General features: G+C 47.9%; 1 protein-coding gene across 1 annotated transcript in view; it reads left to right on the top strand.

The window, feature by feature from the left end:
- CUL3 (cullin 3) overlaps nt 1-24,313 on the top strand; it is a 1,420,631-nt gene that overhangs the window by 847,332 nt on the left and 548,986 nt on the right. The window contains exon 11 of the mRNA XM_069618172.1: nt 1,665-1,789. Within this exon, the coding sequence (XP_069474273.1) occupies nt 1,665-1,789 (125 nt within the window). The remainder of the gene's footprint in view (nt 1-1,664; nt 1,790-24,313) is intronic.

Below are 24,313 nucleotides of genomic sequence, written 5' to 3'. Positions count from 1 at the left end.
AAGTGTTGGTTAAACCTCTCTTCCATATGTTAGACTGACGGCGTGTTTTATTATGTCACTCAACTCCTGATCATACCATAGTATAGCTTAGACAAACGTAACATGAACTCCATGATTGCTCAAGCTGGTGTTTCAGAATGATGAATTGTACTTTATCTGTGTTAAATGCGAATCATGCTTATGCGATAATGCTGGGTCTCTGACAGTATGCTACTTTTTTACTGCATTAATCATAGGTGGTGTAATGATGATCAAATCTGGTAGAGATCAGAAATGATATTAAATATATTGACTTGCTACCTTCCAGTGTCCGCTTCATATTTTTGAGTAATGCTTCAAATGAGGTCTCTCTGAGTCAAAACGAACTACACAATATTCTCTGGCTGAATTTTGGTCAATTATGACAAGAGGTGCAAACACTCGGGTAAACTGTCAAAGCGCTAGGCCAGAACCCATGAGGTGCCTCTCATCATAACTTAAGACTTTTGATACTGTGCCCACACCACAAAGCCCTACCTAGGGTCGAGGGGGGCGGGCAGGGAATCACGCCCTAAAGGGCAATTAAGTCAGTGGGTTACCTAATACCAAGCAGATGAATGTTGTGTAGTCTCATACAGTGTTACTATATCAATTCATACCCAACATGAATGTGTACATGTGCATAATGTGTATTTTAGTAATTGTATTTTACTTTATTTCCATGCAAAGTCTGTTTGGAAGGCTAACAAACACTGTATTTTTATACATACTGTCTAATATGGAATCGAGAGCTCTGTGTGTCTCATTGTACCCTTCATCTCCCCCACACACTCCTGAGTCTAGGCCTTACTACGCAGTTCTCTACCTGTATAGCTTGGCTAGACTTCAGTTTGTTTTCATGTTCACCAAAATAACATGTTTTTTCAGAATATGCACTCAGTTGATGCTGACAATCCATCTCGACACCCACTAAGTCACCCATCATGTATGAACTGGGCAGATAGTAAAGGAATGTTAGGGTGAGGCTGATGGTGGAGCCTGGTGGTCATAGCTGCATGAGCTCATACGCGTTAACTCAAACTAAATAGATTGTGGAACTATCGTGTTCGCATTAAGAAAATGGCCAGGTCCCTTCTCGGCACACCAGAACTCAAATAAAGATGGAGGCAGTGGGGACCATAAAGTTAGTAGAACAGTAGTTTCTGTGGTGAGTAACTAACTTACTTTTTTAAATCCAAAACTATAATGGTTGTTCAGTCATCTACTGCTTTTTGTCAGTACTGAGGCTAGTTCCTTAGTCTATAATCTTATTCTTTCCCAAGTGGTTTATTTGCTTAAGGTCAGCAAAGCAGCATCATGTTCTGTGCAATTTTGTTAAATATTGCCATTTTGATGCTGGGTACAGTTTTACATGGCCTTTCTTAATCTATAACGTTGCTTTCTCTTGCCCTGTCAACACCCAAACTGCTCATTTTATACGCAAAGTTTCATGAATTTCTGGTTGTTGCTGCAGATGCTCTAGCGGAGATCTGTTGGAAAATATTAGGTTGGATTTATTATCTGACCTGTAAAGAGATTAATTATGAAGCACTATTGAAAACAGTAATTTTGAAATTGGATGTTACTGATAAGTGTGACTTTTTTAAACCTCCTATTTAAAACCTTTATCCACTGTTCCTGATCAGGTATCATTAGGAGGGGTTGATCTCACGGTGAGAGTTCTTACAACGGGGTATTGGCCTACTCAGTCAGCCACACCAAAGTGTAACATCCCTCCTGCACCCAGACATGCCTTTGAAATATTTAGAAGGTAAGTAGGAACTCCATCACATTTATTTATACTATTGACATAAAATACTGTTCACTTGTGCATTCTTCGTTGCCACAGAGGCTTTAACGCTGATGAAACGAAGTATTAATAACATTGTAATACTGAATGTTGCTATAATTTTCTTTTCCTATCATTTGTTTTTATTGCACATTTTGATAATGAATGCAGTTTGCACCAAAAAAGTAACCAAATAAAACACCTGCTCATATGCTAAGTGTATGTGTATGTAACAGTCAGATCCTTGACTTCCTCCCAAGACCTGTCTGGGACTCTGGATCATAGGAAAGCTGACCTCACAGGAAAGCTGGCTTACAAGGCCAATATTGCCAGATCTGTGTGCTACCTAGAAGTAGTAAAAGGTGGGAACTGCAGAGCCCCTTCCAAGCCCATCTTAATGCCCTGATTAAAGTGAGCCCAGTACAAAGGTGTACATGTGAATTCTGGGCCTTTCAGCTCTATGTTCAATATAATTTGTCCCCAGCTCTTAAATGAATGCTGGAAAAGCTGATATCAACTGTAGTAAAGCTATGGGCTTAGGCAGTACATGTAACTGGAGTCTGACTGCAAGATTTCTTAATGAGACTAAACCAACTCTTATGGGAAAAGCTGTGGCTAGAGAACACATAGGATTCTGTAAACTGGGATTGGTGAAGAAGGTAAGGCCTAGCAGTGAAATGCGGAGCCTCCTACATGGTGCATCAAACAAAGCACAGATTGGCTTATTTTCAACCATCTGTTGGCAACAGATTGTTGCAGAGAAGTTTTTCAACACCATTACTAGTGTGGTCATGAACACCGAAGTAAAGTTGGATGAAGACCCATCTCGACTGTACACAACCTCGACTTGAGGCCTACAGTAGGGAGAGCTGGAGATTTTGATATACCATTATTGTTCCTTTGCTTTATTCGACATATCTTACAGCAAGTCATACAAGTAAAAAACATAGTACACAAAATGTATACAGGGAAAATATTTGGAGAGTAAAAATGTGCAAATGTTTATCAACAGTGGGAGTAAATATTAAGTGATAAAGCATCAGTGACCAATGTTCATTTCCATCCTGTTATCTAAAGTAAATAAATCTTATGTTCTGAGATGTCACTATGGTGTAAGCGACAGACAGTTCCTTTATATACAGACTAGTTCTGACAATAACAGCATCTGAGGAGGTAGACTTGCACAGGGATATTGCATCCCTTGTCCGTATATTTCCCTCCCTTAGCATAGGTATTATATAGTGGCTACTCTTGTTTTTATAACCTGAGCAAAAGAAGAGTGTATCAGGGTTTCTTTGGTAGTGTTGCATACCTGTCAGCAATTCTCAACTCCATTATTCCATCTAACAGCTACACTTGTAATGGGATGTGTTCCAAAAACGTAATTTCTTTGATAAACATATTTTATAAATACTCCAGGCCTAGATAATGTCTTTACCACTTTTAATAGCTTCCACTAGACTAACGTCACTTCCCAGAGAGCCACATTGAAAATTAGACCATTTAAATTCTGCCCACGGTGTAACTCCAAATTTCCCTAGAGAGAGAGAGAGAGAGACACAAGGTGTGTAACAGTTGTTTACCGAGGGACCCCGCAGAAGACCGCTTCTGGGCATGCCTAAAGTTGAAGCCAAAAAGTCTTTGGTAGTGCCGTCAAAAGCGCTGAACATCATATGCCATGCAGATGGAGCCAGAAGTAGCAGGGTTTGATGCTGGAATCGGAGATCGGGGTTTCAGGTGGTGGAGGTTGCACCACACTCTAGCAATGAGGGGCTTTGAAAGAAATCCCACCGGCATATCCCTGGCTCTGACGCTCTACTTCAGGGCAAGTTATGGAGAAGAACCCTGGTTATCCGGTAGCCGCAAAAAGCCACAAAACTAAACTAGCATGAGAGTAGTTGTGATAAAAGTTTAGAGACCTCGACCTCAACGTGAAAAACACAAATTCTGACATCAAGCAAAATAGAAGCCGACAAAGGGCAGGACAAAAGCGTTACACCGGCCAAGAAAAAATGCACGCATTCAAGGAAGGAGGTGCGGTACGGGGGTTGAGTCTAAAACACTTGTCCTCCACACCAACAAAAGCAGTCAAAGCAGCACCAAAGGAGGAGACACTCACTTCTACAATGAAGCATAAAACACTGGTCGATATCTCCAATTCCAAAGTGGAGTGGGAGGAGTTTGACAACATGGTTGAGGAACAAGATGCCGATGCCTACATTCGGATGTTAACCCCAAAACTGTCGTCTACCACCTCCAACCCAACGACCTTGATGTCCAAAGGAATGATCGATGCAGGAGTTCAGCGAAACTATGACAGTTTTTCATGGAGGAACACAAAGCATCCTCTTAAGAAGAAGAGAAGCACTACAGACACAGTTAAAGATATCCAGCGCTAACATGCAACAAGATATTCATGAAGACCCCTTTTCAGACTAGGAATTTGTGGTCGACAGTGGTGCTACTTTTCCACATTAGGAGTGCCAGGACATCGACCTTGATGACTGTGCAATGCCTTCACCAGAGGAGGTTGACCCACCATTCAATTAAATGCGAATTGATGGCAATTTCCACTACTCGGACCTTCTACAGAGGGCAGCTGAGCTATTTGATATTTTTACTGGGGAACCAGATGAGGATACAGATGTCATAGTAGATATTCTAGAAGAAAAGAAGAAAAGATGGTGTCCCATTGCATTCCACTGCTACAAGCAATTCAAAAAATGATTAGTCCTCCTCTATCCAAGCAGGGAAAAATATAAACCCTCAAATGCTCCCCCTGTGTACATTAGAGGGCAACTGACCCCAGACTCATTAGTGGTCACTACAGCTAGGAAAAGGGCCACTGCATCAATTTCTGCCACATCCCTCCCGACAACGAAAGGTAGATGCATGTATACCATCAGACATAAGACAAATACCTCAGCGTCATATAGTTTCAGGATTGCAAATGCCACAGCCCTCATGTCACGATACTATAGGGCACAGTGGCACTACATAGAGTAACTTGAAAAACATATTCCAATCGATTGCCAGGCTGTTTTTAGAAAGATTATAGCCAAGAGGAAAGGCAATGCCATGATCAAAAATACCCTTGACGCGGCAGAAACAGTGGGGCAACAAGTCACCGAAGCAACAGTCCTAAAGCAAACTTTCATATCCAAGAGCCTCGAGATTTAAGTCATTTGAGCAACCCTACAAGATTAACCTGTCGAGGAAACAGCAATGTTTTTTGGCAAGGCTGTAGATGAGACACAGTAAAAGGCCAAAAGGACCTGGAGACAATAAAGACGGTGGGTCCAACCTAAAGAAACATTAATAACTAGCAAGCTTTCGTCCCAACAAACGTACAGCCAGCAATACAGTTCAATATGTCTCCGGGTAGAAGCTGGTATGCTGGAAACAGCAAACAGCAGCCCTGCTCATCCCCCTGTAGGCTTCAACATAGGGGAAAGGCCAGAAGAAGAGGACAAGCTGCCAGAGAGGCGTCCTCTGCCACAAAACAAGGATTTCAACATCCAGGTCCCCTCCCATGTCACCTCTGTTGAGTCGCATTACATCGCTCATCCACGCATAGGTGGATAACCTCAGATCAGTCGGTGTTAGACATGGTTTGCAAGGGGTACTGTATAGTGTTGGTATGAACTCCTTGTGGCATACTCCAGGCAACAGGATATTAGCACAAGATCAGCAAGAGGTTTTACTACAGGAAATCGGGGTTCTTCTGCAAAAGGATGTGATCAAAAGTCAATCACGACAAGTGTTAGATCGAAGGCCAGCAGACAAATATGTAAAGCCCCAAATGTTCAGAATGACAACATTGCAGGTGGTCATCTCACTTCTACAAGGCAATTTCTGACCACACTGGGTATTAAAGATGCTTACTTTCATTTTTCAATGTTCTCCCACACACAGAGTACTTAGATTTCAAGGTCGGAAAGGAAAGGGCCACTGCCAGGTCATGGTCTTCTCTTTTTGGAATAGCATTCAGCACCATGTGTATTTGCAAATGTGCTTGCGGTTGTAGGACGCTCACCGTTGCAGGGAAAACGTCCAAGTCTAGCGTCATCTGGAAAACTGACTCCTTGTTAGGCAAAGAGTGTATGCAGTACCCTTTGGGTGCACTACAACAACCCTGACCTACAGGTAATAGGAACCCGACCTTTGGTATAAGCTTGTACTACACAGGTTGATAGCGTGTTGAGCATCCAGGCCCATCTCAAGAGGGGTCCATGTGAGCTGTAGTGGAGTTACACAAAGATTCAAAGGGATAAGTAGTCAAATAAACACTTACACACAAGGTTTCTTGATCTATCAGTCAGTTAGAATAAGCCGCCTTCAGAAGGGAGCAATATAAAAGCAACACACAAATGCACTTCAAAACTGTACACTTAGTTTCTAAATCAGTAAAGACCCTTTGGGGATGGCCCACAGACGCAACCTACACCATCAGGTGACTTCAATAGCTAGGGTGCTGGGGACATTAATATCTTACTGTTTGCATTTAGAATACTTTTAAAATTTGGTCAAAGGAAAAGGTTATTAGAACAAGAGACCACAAATATTCTTAAGCAAGAAAATACTTTTGGATCCCCTCAGCAGAGTCATTCAGTAACAGGCTAAGCCAAAGTCAATGGGCTAAAGTCTCATATGGGATGAAGCACTTCTGGTAGGTAAGTAGAAAAGTCTTTGCACAATGTTTTAGAAGTCCTTGAAGAAAAGAATCAAATGTAGGGCCACAAGTTGTTTAGACTTGAGTAGTAGAAGATGCAAGCAACTCTACAATGAGAGGTAAGTTCTCTCAGACTTTACAGTACCTTTGTTTCGAGGGGATTGTGTCCTCGGACGTATTCCACATCTATGATGGGTAATGACCACAGCTGTGCTGCTTCAGAAATTTTTTGGCAGAGGGCATCCTGCGTCGATGACGTCGATACGTTGTCGGGACTGCGGTTCGAAGATGTTGATCATGGACCTGCTCGACATCTGCCTCTGGTGCCTCGGCGAAAGCCACGCAACCGACGACTGCGATGATTGCCAGTCCTGACGTCTAAGGCCTTGCGGGAACGTAAGAAGAAATTAAGGGTAGGTAGGGTATCTAAGCCCCATGAATCGAAGTCCGCTGGGCTTTCGAGCGATGACTCGAGGGGCGACTCTCCGCATCGGCGAAAATCCAGCGTGTCTCGGTCTAGGAGTGGTTCACGCCATTCCTCTGCCTCGTCGAGGCATTCTAGGAAGCGCAGTCACCGGTCTCCTTCCCCGTCCTCGACGGAGGACGACGCCGCCAGACGGTTGACTTGTCCCACCAAGTCTTCGCCGGCCGAATGGCATGCATTTCGCCAGCAGATAATGGCGATTTTAGAATCTCAAGGCACAGTTCCGTCCACGCCTTCGAAAGAAGCCGGCAAGGAACGGGCTCAGTCCACTGCTCGGGCGGTCGACGCGCTCATCGGGAGCCGTCGAGGTTCCGCTCGGGCAAGGGAGATCGCCATAGCCGTGCCAGATCCATGTCCCGGTACTCGACGCCAACGAGACCGTCGGAACCTGGGAGGCCTTCGAAGAAGGCATCGGCGCCGTGTCCGTCGAGGGGCTCTCAAGGCTCCGCCCTCGAAAAAGTCGTGGCTGTCGGACACTCTCGGGACTCCGGCCTTGAAGAAGTTGTCGAAGTAGTCAGCGCCTCGATCGATTCCCTCGACGCCGTTTGTGGAGGATTTCCCAGAGGTGCCCCTGAGGGCTCTGGAAACTCTGAGGAAGGCTCTCAGTAAGTCTGTGAGGCCTGTTTTTGAGCCCTACTCTGTTCCTACTCCCAGATTGGATTTGTTCCAAGCTTTTGGAGTATATTTCAGAGGTGGAGGAAGGGTCTGATGATGAGATGGTTGTGCCTCCTGATGACCTTTTGTCGGTGCACAGTCAGATGGATGAACTCAGTCAGTCCTTGCATGACGCCGGTGGTCTTGAAACCTCTCCGTAGGTGGAGTTGGGCAGGCCTGAGTCTGGAACGCATGCCGAATCCTCATATAGGCGTCTCATGTCAAGGGTGACTGAATACTTGGGGTGGTATGCTCCACCTTTTGATTTTGATCAGGATGATCTGACGGACATCTTGGACCAAAGTCCACCCACTGTTGCCATTTCACATGGCTTTGCAAAGAAGGGTAGCAGTGGCTTGGACTGCTCCGGAGAGTCTCCCGGCGGTGAATAAGTCTCTTCCGAAAAAATACCGCCCAGCCAGTAGTGACACCTGCTACTTGTCGACGCACCCTACTCCGGAGAGTTTGCTGGTGCAGGCGGCTACGGCCCCCGCGAAGCAGGCTGCGTACCCTACCATCCCTCCTGATGGGGACAATAAGCGCTTTGATGGTTGGGCGAAGAAGGTATTTTCATCTGGGATTGTGGCTTTGAAAGGCAGCCAACTCAGTTTGTGCCTTGGCGAGATTCACTCACACTGTGGAATTGTGGATGTTTGGCGGCTGAGCATATTCCCGAAGGGGAAGAATGGGATGGTTTTCTAGCCCTCGTGCAAGACAACAAGGATGCCATGTGTGAATTTGTTCAGTCGGGTTTGGACACGGCAGACTGTCAGCCGGTCCATGGCTGTGAGAACCGTGATACGCAGGTTTGCGTGGTTGCGGAAGTCAGGGTTTGCTCCTGATGTGCAATCCTGGCTTCTCAACATGCCCTTTGATGGTGTCCATCTGTTTGGCAGCAAGGCTGACGAGAGCCATGAGAGGTTGCAGACCTTCAAAGCTGCTTTGAAGTCGTTGAGCGCTGCAGTACGTCAACCTCCGCCTTTTCGTCCTAGCAGACAGCAATCGAGGGGAGGTTCCTTTCAGTACTACTCTACCTTTGGTAGATCGAGAGGAGCTGCCAGTCAAAGGGGCCACCGTAAGAGTACCAGAGGTGGAAAGCAAGGTACTCGAGGTGCCAAAGCCGCTCGGGCAGTTGCCTCTTTGCCCTCAGGCACTGCCGCAGCCGCGTCCACTCAGTCATGAGGCCATGTCGCATGGTTCGCCGGTTGGGGGCAGACTTGCGCAGCATCTTGGAGAATGGTGAGCCATTACTTCAGATGTGAGTTCTGGCGATTCATCCCAAGCACAGGGAAGTACCCGAAGTTCGTGGTTGGCGACTCGCATTTTCAGTTTCGGGTCCTGCCGTTCGGATTGACACCTGCCCTGAGGGTCTTCACCAAGCTGATGGTGGTGGTGGCAGCGTATCTCAGGAAAGGGGGATCCACGTCTACCCTACCTGGGCGATTGGTTGATCAGGGCGCGCTCTCCCGAGCAAGCCCTAGATCTGTCAGTCACCTGCCACTCCCTTCACAAGCTGGGCTTCTCCCTCAATTTAAAGAAGTCCCATTTGACACCTACCCAGCGGCTCCAGTACATCGGAGCAGTGCTCGACACATCCCTGGGGCAGTGTTCGCCTCCCCAGGTGAGGGCTCATCACAATCTGCAGATGGTGGGCAAATTTCAACGTGCCCAGAGTCTCCCGGCATTCGAGTTCTTGAGGTTGCTCGGCCTCGTGGCATCCTGCATTTTCCTGGTGCCAGAGGACAGGCTGCGGATGAGATCTCTGCGGTGGGCTTTCAAGATGCAGTGGTTGCAGTTCTCTGGCAGGATGTCGGATCCGTTCAGATTCCGCCCTCGGTGTCACAGTTCTGTGGTGGGCAGTCAAAGGCAATCTGATGAAGGGAGCTCCATTTTGGCAACCTTGGCCGGAGGTGACGATCGTGACAGATGCATCCCTCACGGGTTGGGGAGCTCATGCCAACGAGTTGACAGCCAGCGGCCGTTGGTCTCCGTCGCAGTCCAGACACCACATCAATCTGTTAGAGCTACGGGCCGTCAGGTTAGCCCTGAAGGCTTTTCTGCCGTCTGTGCGGGGGAAGAATGTCCTGATTATGACAGACCATACGGTGGCCATGCACTACCGCAACAAAAAAGGGGGGGGGGGGGCAGGGTCACTCCCGTTGTTTTCAGTGAGAAAAGGGTAACAAAAATGTTACCTTCGAAGCAAGACAAAGGGGATACTAGGTAACCCCTCCAGCACCCTATTGTAAGCTAGTGTGTGCTGGGTCTAGAAAGTTACAAATGTAAGTAAAGACAATTTCATTTTACTGCTCTTGGAAACAGTATTTTAGCCAAGAGCATGTATTTAAACCTTTGGGAAATCTAAAAGACTTCCCTGTGCCACTGCACTGAAGGTGCTGTGTGACGCAATGTAAAAGATGATGCCTATGGAGTTCGTCAAACTCCACAACCAAAAGAGAAACAGATATCAAAATCACATTAAAATACATGAGTGGGGAAAAAGGGTCTCGCGCTCTCCAGGTTAAAAAAAAATCAAGTCCTCAAAATCCAGCATAGTTGCTGGGGGGGTCACTAAGGTGGAGGGAATTAGTACATTTCTGATAATTATCCCTAACACTCATAACAGGGGATCACAGGAAGAATGCCTGGAGAACATGCAAAAAAACAGGCTTTCCAAAAAACAAAAGTTAAGTCTTGTACGATCTCACAAGAAACCATTCCAGGGAGCAATCCTAGATTCAGAACAAACAATTGCTTACCCATCCACAGAAAGGGTGCAAGCCTTCCTTCACCTAATCCCTAGGTTCCATATAGGCGTCCAGTTAACAGTAAGAATGGTGGAGTATGATGACCCGCATCTACCTAATACCAAATGCATGACAACATGCGAAAAATACAGCAATGGCGATCAAGACAATGGTCCCAAGTATCGGGCTAGTGAAACGATCTAGTTTTGGTAAATGCTCTGCAGTGGTAGACAAAAGAAAACTTCTTAAGGCAAGCCGTTCAAACTACCAACCAGGCAACAACTTACAAAGTTAGGCTCGGGGGTGGGGGTGGGGGCGTGGGCATTGTCAGGAACTCATGGCTCAAGCCACCTAGACAATCAGATTGCACATCACACACATACCAGAACTCCTGGCAGTAAAGGTGGCCCCTCTATCTTTTCGCACAAGGTTAATCCGAAAGAGTGTGTGTATTAGTACAGACAACACTACAGCTATGACATGCATAAACAAGGAGGAATGTGCTTGTAAATGGTATACTCTAGCAGAGGAAATATGGAAGGGGTGCATCACGTCCCAGCAGGATTTTTCAACAGAACCACTAATGGGAGGTAAACGCATCCCCACTCAAACAGATTTTCAAGATGTGTGCGTTGCCAACAGTGGACCTATTCGCTACAACACAGCACAAAACAAAAAGACAACTTCTCACCAATGTTCCCGTGAGACGGGTCACTGGGAAATACCATGTGGATGAAATTGGTCAGGGGTGTTTGTTTATTCTTTTCCCGACTCTATTAATATGGAAAAGTGATTCATAATATCTTATGAGAGTACAGCAGTAATACTAGTCACGCCAATGTGGGTGAGGCAGACTTGGTAACCTCACTTGCTGAGTATGGTCAGTCAGTCACCGGTCAAACTTCACCCAGTATTCAACCTGCTTACACACAAGGCAAAATAACTCCACCTTGCCCACAGACATTGAACGTTGCAGCGTGGCTCTTGAAGTCATTGAGTTTGGTTACCTACAATTCCCTCAAAGGTGTATGAAAATACTTAAGGTGGCCAGAAAGCCAAATACAAGACATTGCCATTACAAAATGTGTAAATGTTTTGTAATCTGGTGTAAATGGAACACTCAAAAGTACAACTAGCTGCACTAGCAGCCTATACTACATCCCTATAGAAGGTGTCATGATGGAGAGTACCCATTGTTAAAGCCTTCATGAAAGGAGTCCAATGGATGCAGGATGGGATTTAAACACTATTGCACACACTCCTTGGAGCACCATTCAAGCCTAGGCACATAGCCACATTGAGACCTCCCTAACAAGGTGTCTTCTTTTATAGCTGTTCCATCTATACAAAGAGTTGGCAAACTACTAACATTCAGTGTCTGAGCCTTTTGGCTCCATACACAAACGCAAAACATAGTACAAAATACATCTCTAAATTTCTAGTAACCAGTCAATCGAACTCCCATCTTTCTTTCATAAACCACAAAATGGAAGGGGAAGGCCTGATGGAGAGCTTTAGACAGGTTGCGGTATGACAGATCTTGGAAAAGCCCACCTTGGGTGACGGTGTTGTGTAACACCTTAGGTTTTGCTTTAACTACCCAAAGGTTTGGTAGCCACGGCTGAGCAGCCAGGCTTAGTCTAGGAGGGATAAGGGCTGTAATGAGGCACACAGTACTTGGAGCATACAATCAGTTTAAGGAAACACCGACACACTAGTAGTTATATCAAAATAGTTGTTTGTTATACACTAAGGCTTTAGAAATAAGTAATGTAAGTACTATTCCCACAATAATATCCCAGTAGAATAAAAGGTAGCACACTTTTTTTAAAAACTTTTTTTATTTTTTATAACCAACACACCAAACATTACAACTTAGAGGACCTTTACATTCAAGTCTGCTGCGATATAGTCATACATCAAACATTATGCTCCTCCCCTTTACCTCGAGCCCCTATTGCCATGCCGCCCGCCAAAATATCTCATTATGCTCTCATCTCCTGCGCAGAGTCCTCGTCGGGACCTGCCTTGGGGGTGCCTGCTAATGTGGACACCAGTTCCCTCCATTCAATCAAGGGTCCCTCTTCTTCCTCCCCACCCCTACTGATTGCTTCATACCAGACTGTCGTTTCTGCATCCGCCCATTTTACGAGGTCCGCCCACCACACCTCGATCCTGGGGGGCTGGGCGGCCTTCCAGCACATTGCGATTCTTCGTTTGGCCAGAATGTAGGCTAGGTCCTTCATTTTACTACCATGCTTCAGGTTACGCGGTCTGGCAAACACCCCCAGCAAACATGCCCATACTGATTCCACCTCAAATGTGATCCCTTTCTCTGTCAGGCGCAACTTGATCTCTGTCCATAATCTGCCCACCTCCGGGCAAGCCCAGAACATATGTATCGGGCCCGCTTCCGCCTCTCCACACCGTGGGCACTTTTGCACTGCTGGGTTCCCAAACTGGGCAATCCTACCGGGGGTCATGTATGCCCTATGGGTGACATAGAGCTGTATCTGCTGAAACCTTGCGTTGCGAGATACAGCTCTTTGTGGTACCTCTGAACTCTGTCCCATTGTCCATCTAGTAGGGGTTCTTCCACCTCCTCCCAATCCTGTCTCAATTGCAGCACCTCCTTACCCACCCTGGACATCAGTAATTCGTATATGCGGGACACTTCATACCCACCCTCCGATATCATACATTGTCTCGATGGCCATATCTGGTTGCTCGGATAACTCTTCCACAGACCATCTGTCCAACACCAGTTTAATAACTCTAGTATGGGTAATGTGTTGGCCTATGTGCACCCCGGTGTCTTCCATCAGCCTACCGAAATCTAGTGCCTTGCCCTCCTGCCATACATCCCCAAGGGTCACAAGTCCCGTCGATTCCCAGTATTTACGGACCGCTATTGTCAATTGCGGGTCCTCTCCGCATACCGCTACCAGCAGCACCTGCGGGGAGCATGGGGTTGGGATTCCCACCAGCTGCCACGTTTTGTTCCAGATTTCCCAGCCCAGAGTTAAAAGCTTTGCCCTTCCCTGCACCTTAGCTTTGGGCAACAACACCACCTCCCTCAAATAAGGGGCAGAGTCCTTATACAAAAGCCTGGTCTCGGCAGACTCTTCCTCAGACAGCCACCTGGTCACGTACTGAAGCAGTCCTGCCAGATAATATAGCTCGAAGTTCGGTAAGTTTATGCCCCCTTTGTCGCTTGGGTTTTGTAACTTCCATAAAGCCACCCTGTTTCTGGTATTGTGCCAGATGAAGCCCCTACATAAACTGGGGAGTTTCCCGAAAAACCCTCTGGGAGCATACATGGAATATTCACAAAGAAGTGCAGCAGTCTCGGCAGGTCCACCATTTTAAACAGCGCCGCCCTACCCATCATGGCTAAAGGGAGCCTAGACCAGGACCCCATACTGTTCTTAATGCCTGCTACTGCCCACTCCGTGTTGTATTTGTGTTCGTCCTCAACCGAGTGGTATATATCGATGCCTAGATACCTAAAGGTCCTGGTCTGCCAGGGTATCGGCAGGACCGGCAAGTTTTCCACTGGGACCCTTCTCTATCTTCCCAAGGGGATTAAGCTCGATTTCCTGGGGTTCACTGCTATGCCCGAGAGGGTGGCATAATGTTCCATCACCTCCAGGACAAATTGCAAGTTTTCCTCTGGGAAGCGCAGGTATAACAGGATGTCATCCTCATACAGCAAAGTAAGGTGCGTCCCTCACTTTGTGGGGATGCCAATCTCTGCATACTGTTGTCTGAGGCAGATTGCCAGCGGTTCCAGAGCAAGGATGTACAACATGGTCGACCAGGGGCAACCCTGTCTCGTGCCCCTGTTGAGCTGCCATTTGTCCGAGATCATGGCGCCAGTTTTATCCCTGGCGATTAGGGAGCTATAAATCATTTTAACCCACCTCAGGTACCCTGGCCCCATGCCATACTCCCTCAGTGCCGCCAGCAGCCACGGCTACCTCACCGAATCAAACGCCTTAATTGCGTCCAACGTGATTATCGCCATTACGCCTGGGTCTTTTTCTGTTTGCTCGATTATGTGGTGGAGACTCCAGTGGTTGTCCATTATATTCCTGCCTGGTACGTAACCTGTTTCCCTATGACCCGTTTAAGCCTGTTCGCTAACACAGCAGTAAGGATCTTACTATCTTGGTTAAGCATGGACAAGGGTCGGTAGGATCCGCAGTCCGAGCTTGGTTTGCCTGGTTTTAAGAGTGGGATTATTACCGCCTCCCTAAGAGACATCAGCAACTTCCCTTGTTCATACGCCTCCTTTAACATGGCGAGCAGCCGGGGGGGGGGGGGGGGGGGGGGGGGGGAAGCACCTCCTGCTTGTATGTTTTATAAAATTCACTCGAGAGCCCATCTGACCCTAGGGCCTTACACGTGGGTAGGTGCTGTACCACCATCTCTAGTTCTTCAAGAGTGATTGGGGCGTCTAAGTCCTCCCGCTCCTGGTCACTAAGCTTGGGCAGTCCTATATCCTCCAGGGTGCCCTGAGTCCCTTTCCCCGTCTCCTCCCCCGTGTCCTCATATAAGCGCCTGTAGAATCTGAGAAATCCCTCATTGACTCCTTCTTGGGTATCCCAGGTCTGGCCATCTTCGTCCTTTATTTCCCTGATCACTGAGCACAGCGTTTCGTTCTTGTATAGCCACGCTAGCAACCTGCCCGGTTTATCTCCTCCTGCATGTTGCCTCTCAATGTACTTTTTATAATTTAACTTGCAGAGCCTGTCCCAATGCCCACTGGAGTAGGGCCACCCTCGCTGTATCTTCCTGTGAGGTACCCCGCCCCATCTGTATTATCTCTTCAAGCTCCTTCTCCTGTAGCTCCCGCTCTATGCCCCCTTAGAGCCCTCTAGATTTGGATACGGCCACGCCCCGCACTACCACTTTGAACGCCTCCCATAGGGTGCCCTCTGACTGCACACTGCCAGTGTTACTATCAAAATATTCAGTTATGGCCTCCCTTAGGTCTTCTCGAAATCCCGAATCCTGCAAAGCCTCAGCTCTGAGTTTCCATGTTGGGATTCTTGCCCTTGGGGGCCGATGCTTCCACTCCACCACCAAGGGGGAGTGGTCCGAAAGCACTCTGGCCTTGTATTCCGAGCCTGTCATTTCCCCGGCTATTCCAGAGGACGCAAACATGTAGTCCAGTCTAGTATATAAGTTATGGGGGGCCAAATAGTGCGAGTACTGCCTGTCCCCCGGGTGCACTAGCCTCCAAATGTCATCTTGATCAAAATCCCGCAGTAGGGAGTTAGTGCCTTCGCCGCAGCGGTGGGTCTCTCGTTTCTTATCGGACCTGTCCATCTTGGGATCTATTGTACAGTTGAAGCGCTGCCCATTAAGGGGCTAATTTTATCTTATAGGGCCCTGTAATAGGACGCTGTGTCCTGATTGGGAGCATATGTGTTCACGATATTGACCTCCCTATTCTCCAACATCCCCGCACCACTAGCATTCTCCCATCCAGGTCTGGCGTGGATTGAAGCAGCTGGAATGGTACATGAGGTGCTACCCACGTGACCACCTCCCTTGCATATGCCGAGTATGTAGCTCCTGAGGTGGTTCCCCTCCACTTTCTCTTGACCACCTCTAATTTATCCCTAGTAAAATGGGTCTCCTGTAGTAATGCTACATTGACTTTCAGCCTTCTCAGATACATTATTACTTTATTCCTTTTCAGGTAGCTGTTGAGACCTCATACATTCCAAGTTACAATCCGGAGACTATCCATAGCCGTGTTAAAAATGTACCGCCTCCCCCCTCCCCGGGTCACCGTTCCAGTCCCGGCCAGCATGAAATTGGGCTCGTTCCCCACCCTCCCCCAACTTGGGCTCTCCAACTAGCCCGCCCCCCTCCCCCACTCAACTATTACCCACTGCACACTTCCCCTTCCCTCCCGCCCCCCAACCCCACCCAAACTAATGCCCAGCTCCATCCCTAGATCTCAGGCTCCCCCGTGTTTGGTCCCACCTAGAAATGCTGAGGTCAGGAACCCGGCAGGGTGTCGCCAATATTAGGTGACCTATAATAACTATTGGGGTTAAGAGAGCTTCCCACTCGTCTCCTGATGATTACTGTGGTACATTGTGCATCCTCCATATCATAATAAAATACTTCGCCCCTGAGAATCAACGCATCGCTACTCTATCATAATCAAGTCCCAGAGTCACAATATGTACAGCACCTCGGTCCCGTGATCGGGCCTCACTTGTCCGCATCGTCCTTCTTGCGGCCGTCCGCACCCTCTGGGCAATTTTGGCCATCCAACCATTCCATCGCATCCTCCGGACTCTCGAAAAAGAGAGCTTTGGCTTTATGGAATACTTTCAGCCTAGCTGGGTACATCAGCATATATCGCAACCCTGCCGCTCGCAATCTCCTTTTCACCGTCCCATATTTCAGCCTCCGCCTCTGCATTTGAAGTGTATAGTCAGGATATGCCGAGATGGTAGCGGAAGCCCTTTATATGGTGCCCCCCCTTCCTGAAATATTCCAGTATCTTCTCCCTGTCCTGATAGTTCAGAATCTTGGCGATGATCGGCCTTGGGGGTTTGGGGGGGGGGGGGGTGTACCCGGAGGGGTTTCCTCGTGAGCGCACGCTCCACAGCGAAGCATTGCGTGAAGATCCCAGCTCCCATCTCCTGAAGCAACATGTTCTCAACATAGTCCGTCGGGTTAGGGCCTTCTTCCCCCTCCGGAAGGCCCACTATGTGCACATTGTTCCTACGAGCACGCCCTTCGGCCTCCTCTACTCTATTCTCCAGTTTGGTCACCTGCTGCTTCAGGATATGGATCTCTGAGGCGTGCGAGGTCCGGGCAGTCGTATTTATGGCCACTTCTTTCTCCAGCTCATCTGTGCGTTCTGCCATTTTCCGCACGTCCAATCTGAGCAAGTTGACCTCTCCTTGCACTGTGCCGATTTTGAGCTCCAGCGCTGCCTTAAGATCTGCAGTGGCTGCCTCTAGCTTGCTTTCCCACGTTGCCTTAAGGTCTGCAATTGCTTCCAGGATCTGCCGGTCGACGCGTGTAGGAGTGATGTCTGCTGGTGAAATTTTGTCTTTAGGTCTCGCCCCCTCCGCCTGTTGCGGGGTCTTGGTGAAATCTTCCACTGTAGGCTGCTTCGCCTTGGATTTGGGCAGTGTGTATGCCGTCTTGCCGTCTGGCATTCCCGTGGTTACAGGCGACGCCTACTGGCCCCTAGTCGCGGTGCCGTAGATCTAAAAGGCCCGTAATCTCACCGGCCAGCCAATGGGCTAGCCGTATATTGGGGGCCCGCTGTTGGCCCTTGCTTCCCTCCAGTCTCGGGTGGATGCCACCGCCTTATATACAACCGCTTTTGGGGCCCCTCGGAAGTATCCTATGTCGACTGCTTCAGGTCCACAGAGCGCTTGTGCGCCGCCAGTTCAGTGGAGCGCACGTGCACTCCCGTTTCCGATGGCCGCCTGTATCAGCAGCTGAGGCGTCCACTCCTCTGGGTTCCACAGCAGCACAGCTTGAGCTCTTCATGACTATCCTCTAAGCCGCCATCCTGGCCGACCAGGGACTCTTTCCCGCAGGATGCCCAGCGAGCCCTCCTCCTCAGTCCTTCCTTTCCTTTGTTCGGAGAGCCCGCACGGCCGCCATCTTTGATTCCGGGCGCTGTCTTCCACCGCCAGCACAATTTCTGCGGTAGCCGCTCTAATACTTGATGAATTTTTAGCAGAGTGCCATCATTCGAAGCAGCTAGCGTTCCCACCGACTCTGGTCTGTCTTTGGTAGCGAATGTTCAGGATTACGGTGCCAATGCACCCAAGGATCATTCCGGATCGGCAGGAGACGGTCTGAAGCGAGTCTTACGCCATGGCCGCCTAGCCACTCCCCCCAAAGGTAGCACACTTTAAATAAAAACGTAAAGCAATAAAAGTTAGAGAAAACTACTGATCATAATGAGCAAACTTCGATTAACTCTTGCAACATTAGGGTGCCCTGCAAGGGGTGCAAGTAACAGCTTAACTGCAGCCCTCCAAAAATAGCTGAGCAACTCCCAGGTTAAGCACCTAGGCTTGGAACTGTATCTGATCGATGAAGAACTTGATGCAGAAGGCTGGTCTTCAATGTGAGGCGACAGTTGTCCCCGGTTTGGGTTTCTTGGCCTGGATGGCTGAAGAAGGAACTTTGGAGGGAACTGATGGATGCACTCAAGCAGTGGGACGCACAGCAATGGATCTTCGCGGCACTGGCGCGTTTGAGCCCTTCATAGGAGTCGGTTCAGCAACGGTTTTCATCTAGGAAACCTTTCTTTGGTTCTCAGTCTTCGACTCAGTTGGAGAGGACTTTGTGGAAAATTGTCACTGTAGGCCCAAAAGGATGCCCACAAGGTTTCAGCCAGATCCACGCTTCACACGATGTTGCACCACAAAGTGGCACAGGTCCCAGGGCATTGGGAGTTTGCAGCTCAGCAAGGTTTCAGCTCTTTGTGGGATGGTGCGAAATGTAGGTGCTCCTGAGACTGGTTATGCCCACGAGTCCACAGGAGAAAAGTTATCTTCAAGAGATCTTCCCTATCGCTTGGAATTCAGGGTCGGTTCTCAATGGCTCTGGCTTTCACATTGAAGTTGCATGGACGTCCTTCAAATTACTCTTTGGATCTCCAATCCAGTGGTCAAATCTGGGGTTCAGCTCCAAGACCCTCTCCTTTTATGCAAGAAAACTGCCGGTGCTCACCGGTCAACATTCAAGCTTTGCATGCAAATCTGAGTGGGTGCCTGTCCAGGGGGGAGAGCCAGTCTCCAAGTTCAAACTGGTTTACCAGGCAGGCACACTGCAGGACGAAGACCAGAGGAGTTTTGGTTACCTCCACTACTTCCTGAAGTTTCAGGCACTGGGAGAGCCATGGCAGGCTGTCCACAGGAAGCCCGCCAAAAGCAAAAGATCCATCAAGGCCTCCCCCACACGATAAAAGAAGGCTCAACTAAGAACAAGACATGATGAACAGCGCTTAAAGTACAGCCACCATTTAAGCCAAATGGTGAACCCTGTTTCCCTACTGTAACCGCAAAGAGACCCTGCGGTAGAAGTCCACAAAAAGTTATGCAAAAGGCACACTGCCACCAGCCTGTCAGATGAACTTGTAACAGTGAGAAAAGGGAGGCCGGGTTTCCCCTCAGCGCTCCACATAAGGTGGTGGCGTGTGCTGATGTCACAAAACTAAAATACAGGAGGGTCAAAAGGGTGTCCCCCTTCCCTGATAACACTAGTCAACCCTGGTAAAATAACAAAGAAAGCTCAAGGAGCTTCCAGCAACACTGCACAGAAAGTAGTGTGTGCTTCAATAGTAAAAGGTAGATGCCGTAACACATGAAGGAAGGCGTAACTCCATTAGAAAATATCCAAAAGAGAGAAATTGTTCCCAGGTACAGAGTAAAAAAATGAGTGTGGAAAAAGGGTCCTGCTCACTCAGGAGAATTGGATATAAAAACAAAACGTGCTGGGGGACTTGCAGGTGGCGAGAGTTTCACTTCTTCCAAAAATCTACTCTTACAAAGCCCTACACACACTAGATGTGCTAGGAGCAGTCATACTCTGTTTATGCAAGGCAAAGGAATTATGTAAAACAAGTCAATTCTTTGTCTTTGATTGGCAGAAAAGGTGACCCAGGAACCAATGCCACATACTCTAGATGGATTGTCAAGTGTATTCAACTTTGCTATTCACTTGCAAATAAAACACTGTCAAACCTAGGACACACTCCACACACAGCATGTGAGCCACCCTTGCATTTATAGCCAATGTGCCACTGGAAGAGATTTGCAAAGCAGCAACTTGCACTTCAGTTCACACTTTCACACAACATTACTGTGATACACAGTCGAGCAGATTCACAGGTGGGACACTCAGTACTTTAACACCCCCTTTCAATTGTCCCTAGTCACCCACCACCTGCTTAAGGTACAGCTTGCTAATCTATGCAGAGCATGTGAATCTAAACGATGCACAAGCTCCACAAGACAAATCTTACCAGTAATCAGATTTCTGAAGCTTGTATCTGCTCTCCCCGTAAGAGAAACGGGACAGTACAAGAATGAGTATTTGTGTAAAATAAAATGCTCACACAACTCTGACAGGCCAGAAAAACAACCAGAGGACATCACTGCTTGAGGGATCATGGGTACATATTGTCATGAATCGCCACTTTCGCCAACCATGGACTTCATGGTCCATAAGGCACCGCATCATTGGGGCAATCATCCTTCCAACATGGCCGCCTGCAGAGGAGCGCTACTCTCTAGCGTTTACGTCGTACGTGCTGCCTTCTAGAAAATAGACACTCCCCCGCAGCTCTGCGCGTCTCAAAGCTACTGTCGCGTGTTGCTAGCGATTGCAACTGCTCCCTTCGTCAGCTCCTTCCCAGCTTCTTCTATCCTTTCCTTCCAGGCTGCCCCCCACCCCCTGTTTAGAACTGCTCTTGCAATTCTTGGCTCCTTCCTCCTTTATCCCGGACCGCGTGTGCGGTCCCGTGCTAGCAGGTCTCCCGCTCGCTCTGGATCTGTGCCGCAGTCCCTTCCTGGAATCCGCCATAGTGCTTGCATCCTGCAAACTGTTCATTATCTTGGCTTCGTACTGAGTTCCAAAGGAATTGGAATGGATCCTGCCAAGGTAACCTCGATTCTTTCCTGGCCAGCACCTACCTCAGTAAAACAGATCCAGTCCTTCTTGGGCCTTGGAAACTTTTACAGGAAGCTCATTCCCACGTTTTCTGACATTGTGCATCCCATTGTCGCCTTGCTGAAAAGACACACCATTCACTTGGTCGGTTGCTCAAGAAACAGCCTTCAAGGAATTAAAACAAAGATTTACCCAAGCCCCCATCCTGGCTCAACCGGATATAAAGAAACCCTTCCTGGTGGAAACAGACACCTCAGACTATGCTATCGGAGCAGTTCTTAAACAAGAACTCGACGACAAGATGGAACACCCTATTGCCTATCTATCCCGAACCTTGACTCCCAGTGAGACAGATCACTCAGTCCTGGAGAAAGAATTACTAGCCGTTCGACAGGCCTTTACTGACTGGCGACATTTACTTCTGGGTGCCAAATATCCAGTCCGGGTACGAACCGATCATAGAAACCTACAAGTTCTACAGTCCTTGGAATGCAGGAACAGTTGTCAAGCTCGCTGGGCCTTTTTCTTTGCCTAGTATCAGTCCCACATATAACACGTCCCTGGATCCAATAATGTAATCGCAGACGCCTTGTCTAGCTGTCCCGATTATGAGCCTGATGAAGTTCGTACCTTTCCGAGAATGTTTCCAGATACCGTGGTCATAGCCCAGGCCAATTCCTTGTTGGAAGAAATCTGTATCAAAACACCATCTTCTAATCTTTGGCAGAGCTATACCAACACCAACCAATGGAACCTGGTCTCAAAGAATGGTTACCTCTTCCACGATAAGAGACTAGTGATACCCACACGCATTACCGCCACTCTCCGCTCTATTCAGAGACAATTCTGGTGGCCGAAAATGATCGATGGGGTAATAGCATATATTCAAGCCATTTCTATTTGCAGTCAAAACAAGTGTGATACTAGAAAGCCTGCAGGGCTCCTTCTCCAACCCTCCTTGCCGGAGCGCCCTTGGGACATAATTGCCACTGACTTCATCGTGGATCTGCCTCCATCCAGAGGGTATACTACCATAATGGTTACCATTGACCTATTCACCCCCCACATGGCACACTTCACTCCTTTTATACAAGTTACCCTCAGCGCTCGAATTGGCAGGAATTTTCTTAAAACACATATTCAGACTTCATGGGCTTCCTTCCAAGATCATCCCCGACCGCGGGCCTCAGTATATCTCCAAGTTTTGGAAACATCTGTGTCAAATGTTGAGCATCCAACGTGCCTTGTCTTCAGGGTACCGTCCTCCGACCAATGGTATAACTGAGCGGGTAAATAAGACCCTAGAACAATACCTGCAATGTTTTGCTGCCAAGGTCCAAGATGATAGGTCTGTTTTGGTTCCGGTAGCCGAATTCACTTAAAATAACTTGGATCATTCGGCCATCAAGACCAGCCCATTCTTTTGCAGCCATGGGTTCCGTCCATCAGTTTTACCAACTATCCTACCCCGGTACCCTCGGTTGATTCCTGGATGGAACGTCTCGTGAATGTACATAAGGATGCCAAGGATCACTTGGAAAAGGCCAGATCAGACATCAAGAGGTATGCTGATAACAAAAGAAGACCTAACCCTTTATATGGAATTGGGGACAAGCTTTGGTTATCCTTGAGACTCTTAGCTGGACACTTGCGGCCAAGCAAACTGGTGCCCAAGTATTATGGGCCTTTCATCGTTAAGGAAGTCCTCAACCCTGTGGCTTTTCGTCTACAGCTACCCGAATCTTGGAAGAAAAGGCATCCTGTTTTTCACACTTCCCTACTGAAACCATATGTACCCTCCACCAGATCAACTCTTCGACCTAACCCTCTGCTCATCAATGACCAGATGGATTACGAAGTCTCCAGGATATGCAATTCTAGATACAGACGGGCCGACTCCAATACTTGGTGGAATGGAAAGGATATCCCCCCAGCGAACGAACCTGGGAACCTACCTCCAACATGAACGCTCCCCATTTGGTGCGGAAATTCCATCTAACCCATCCAGGGAAACCGGGTGGATCGAGGTTTAGGAGGGGGCAAGCTGTTATGAATCGCCACTTACGCCCCCATGGACTTCATGGTCCATAAGGCACCGCATCATTGGGACAATCATCCTTACAACATGGCTGCCTGCACAGGAGTGCTACTCTATCGTTTACGTCGGACGCGCTGCCTTCTAGAAAATAGGCACGCCCCCGCAGCTCTGCGCGTCTCAACTCTACTGTCCCGTGTTGCTAGCGATTGCTACTGCTCCCTTAGTCGGCTCCTTCCCAGCTTCTTCTATCCTTTCCTTCCAGGCTGCCACCCTTCCCCCTGTTTAGAACTGCTCTCGCAATTCTTGGCTCCTTCCTCCTTTATCCCGGACCGCGGTCCCGTGCTAGCGGGTCTCCCGCTCGCTCTGAACTCTGAATCTGTGCCGCAGTCCCTTCCTGGAATCCGCCATAGTGCTTGCATCCTGCAAACTGAACTTCACCCAGCTTCCTGAGGTATACAGCGAACCTCACACTGGACCCAGACCCAGAGGACACGCGCCCTTACCTGTACAAGTCCAGAACAACTAGGATGAAGGAAAAGTCTCCAAAGAAGACTCAACCCCGAGAAAAACAGGTGAGAAAAAGGGCAGTGTGTGACACATATAGGATAGCAATAGTGTGATGGGATGCACCTGTCAACGCCCTCCTTTTCGACTTGGAACAACAAATGTTCTACTCGGACCTAACCACTAAATGGCAGACTATGCACAGCATTCAAATCTAAACGGAGACACGCTTCAGAAGGACTATTACTGTTAAGTATTCTTTGTCATGTAGATTTACCCTTAAGAGATATAGGAAAGCATTTGATTCAATAACTAGTGAAACACAGGTAAGAACTTGGATGAATTAGTAAAGAGATTCCAGAATAATCCTTGAACAGCTTCCCTAGCTCCTATAACGTTCAACCCTAAGATGGTTTATGGGCCATCTGGCCAGAAGTCCCCGGTTCCAAATTATGTACTTCGAGGTAGAAGCGATTTGTATTGACAGTGATTATGATTAAGAGACAAAATATTAGATAAAGTTAGGGTACGTAAATTCACTCAATCCCAGAAGCTACAATAGGTCGAATAAGGGATCATTGACTTGTCCTCCACCTACCAAAGTTAGGCAAGAGTGATATTTGGACAGGTCTTTATGCCCATTTAAAAGTATGGTGGACAGGCAGAGACGAAAAAAGGTGATAGGTTTCTTTTGGATGTGGGGTTTCTTTTTGGTCACAATTCTTCAGAATCT

This window comes from Ambystoma mexicanum, chromosome 10 (assembly GCF_040938575.1).
Source record: "Ambystoma mexicanum isolate Mex_15411 chromosome 10, UKY_AmexF1_1, whole genome shotgun sequence".
NCBI classification, from domain to species: Eukaryota; Metazoa; Chordata; class Amphibia; order Caudata; family Ambystomatidae; genus Ambystoma; species Ambystoma mexicanum.
The sequence above is the reverse complement of the archived record's forward strand: the minus strand, read 5'-3'. Positions and strand labels throughout refer to the sequence as shown.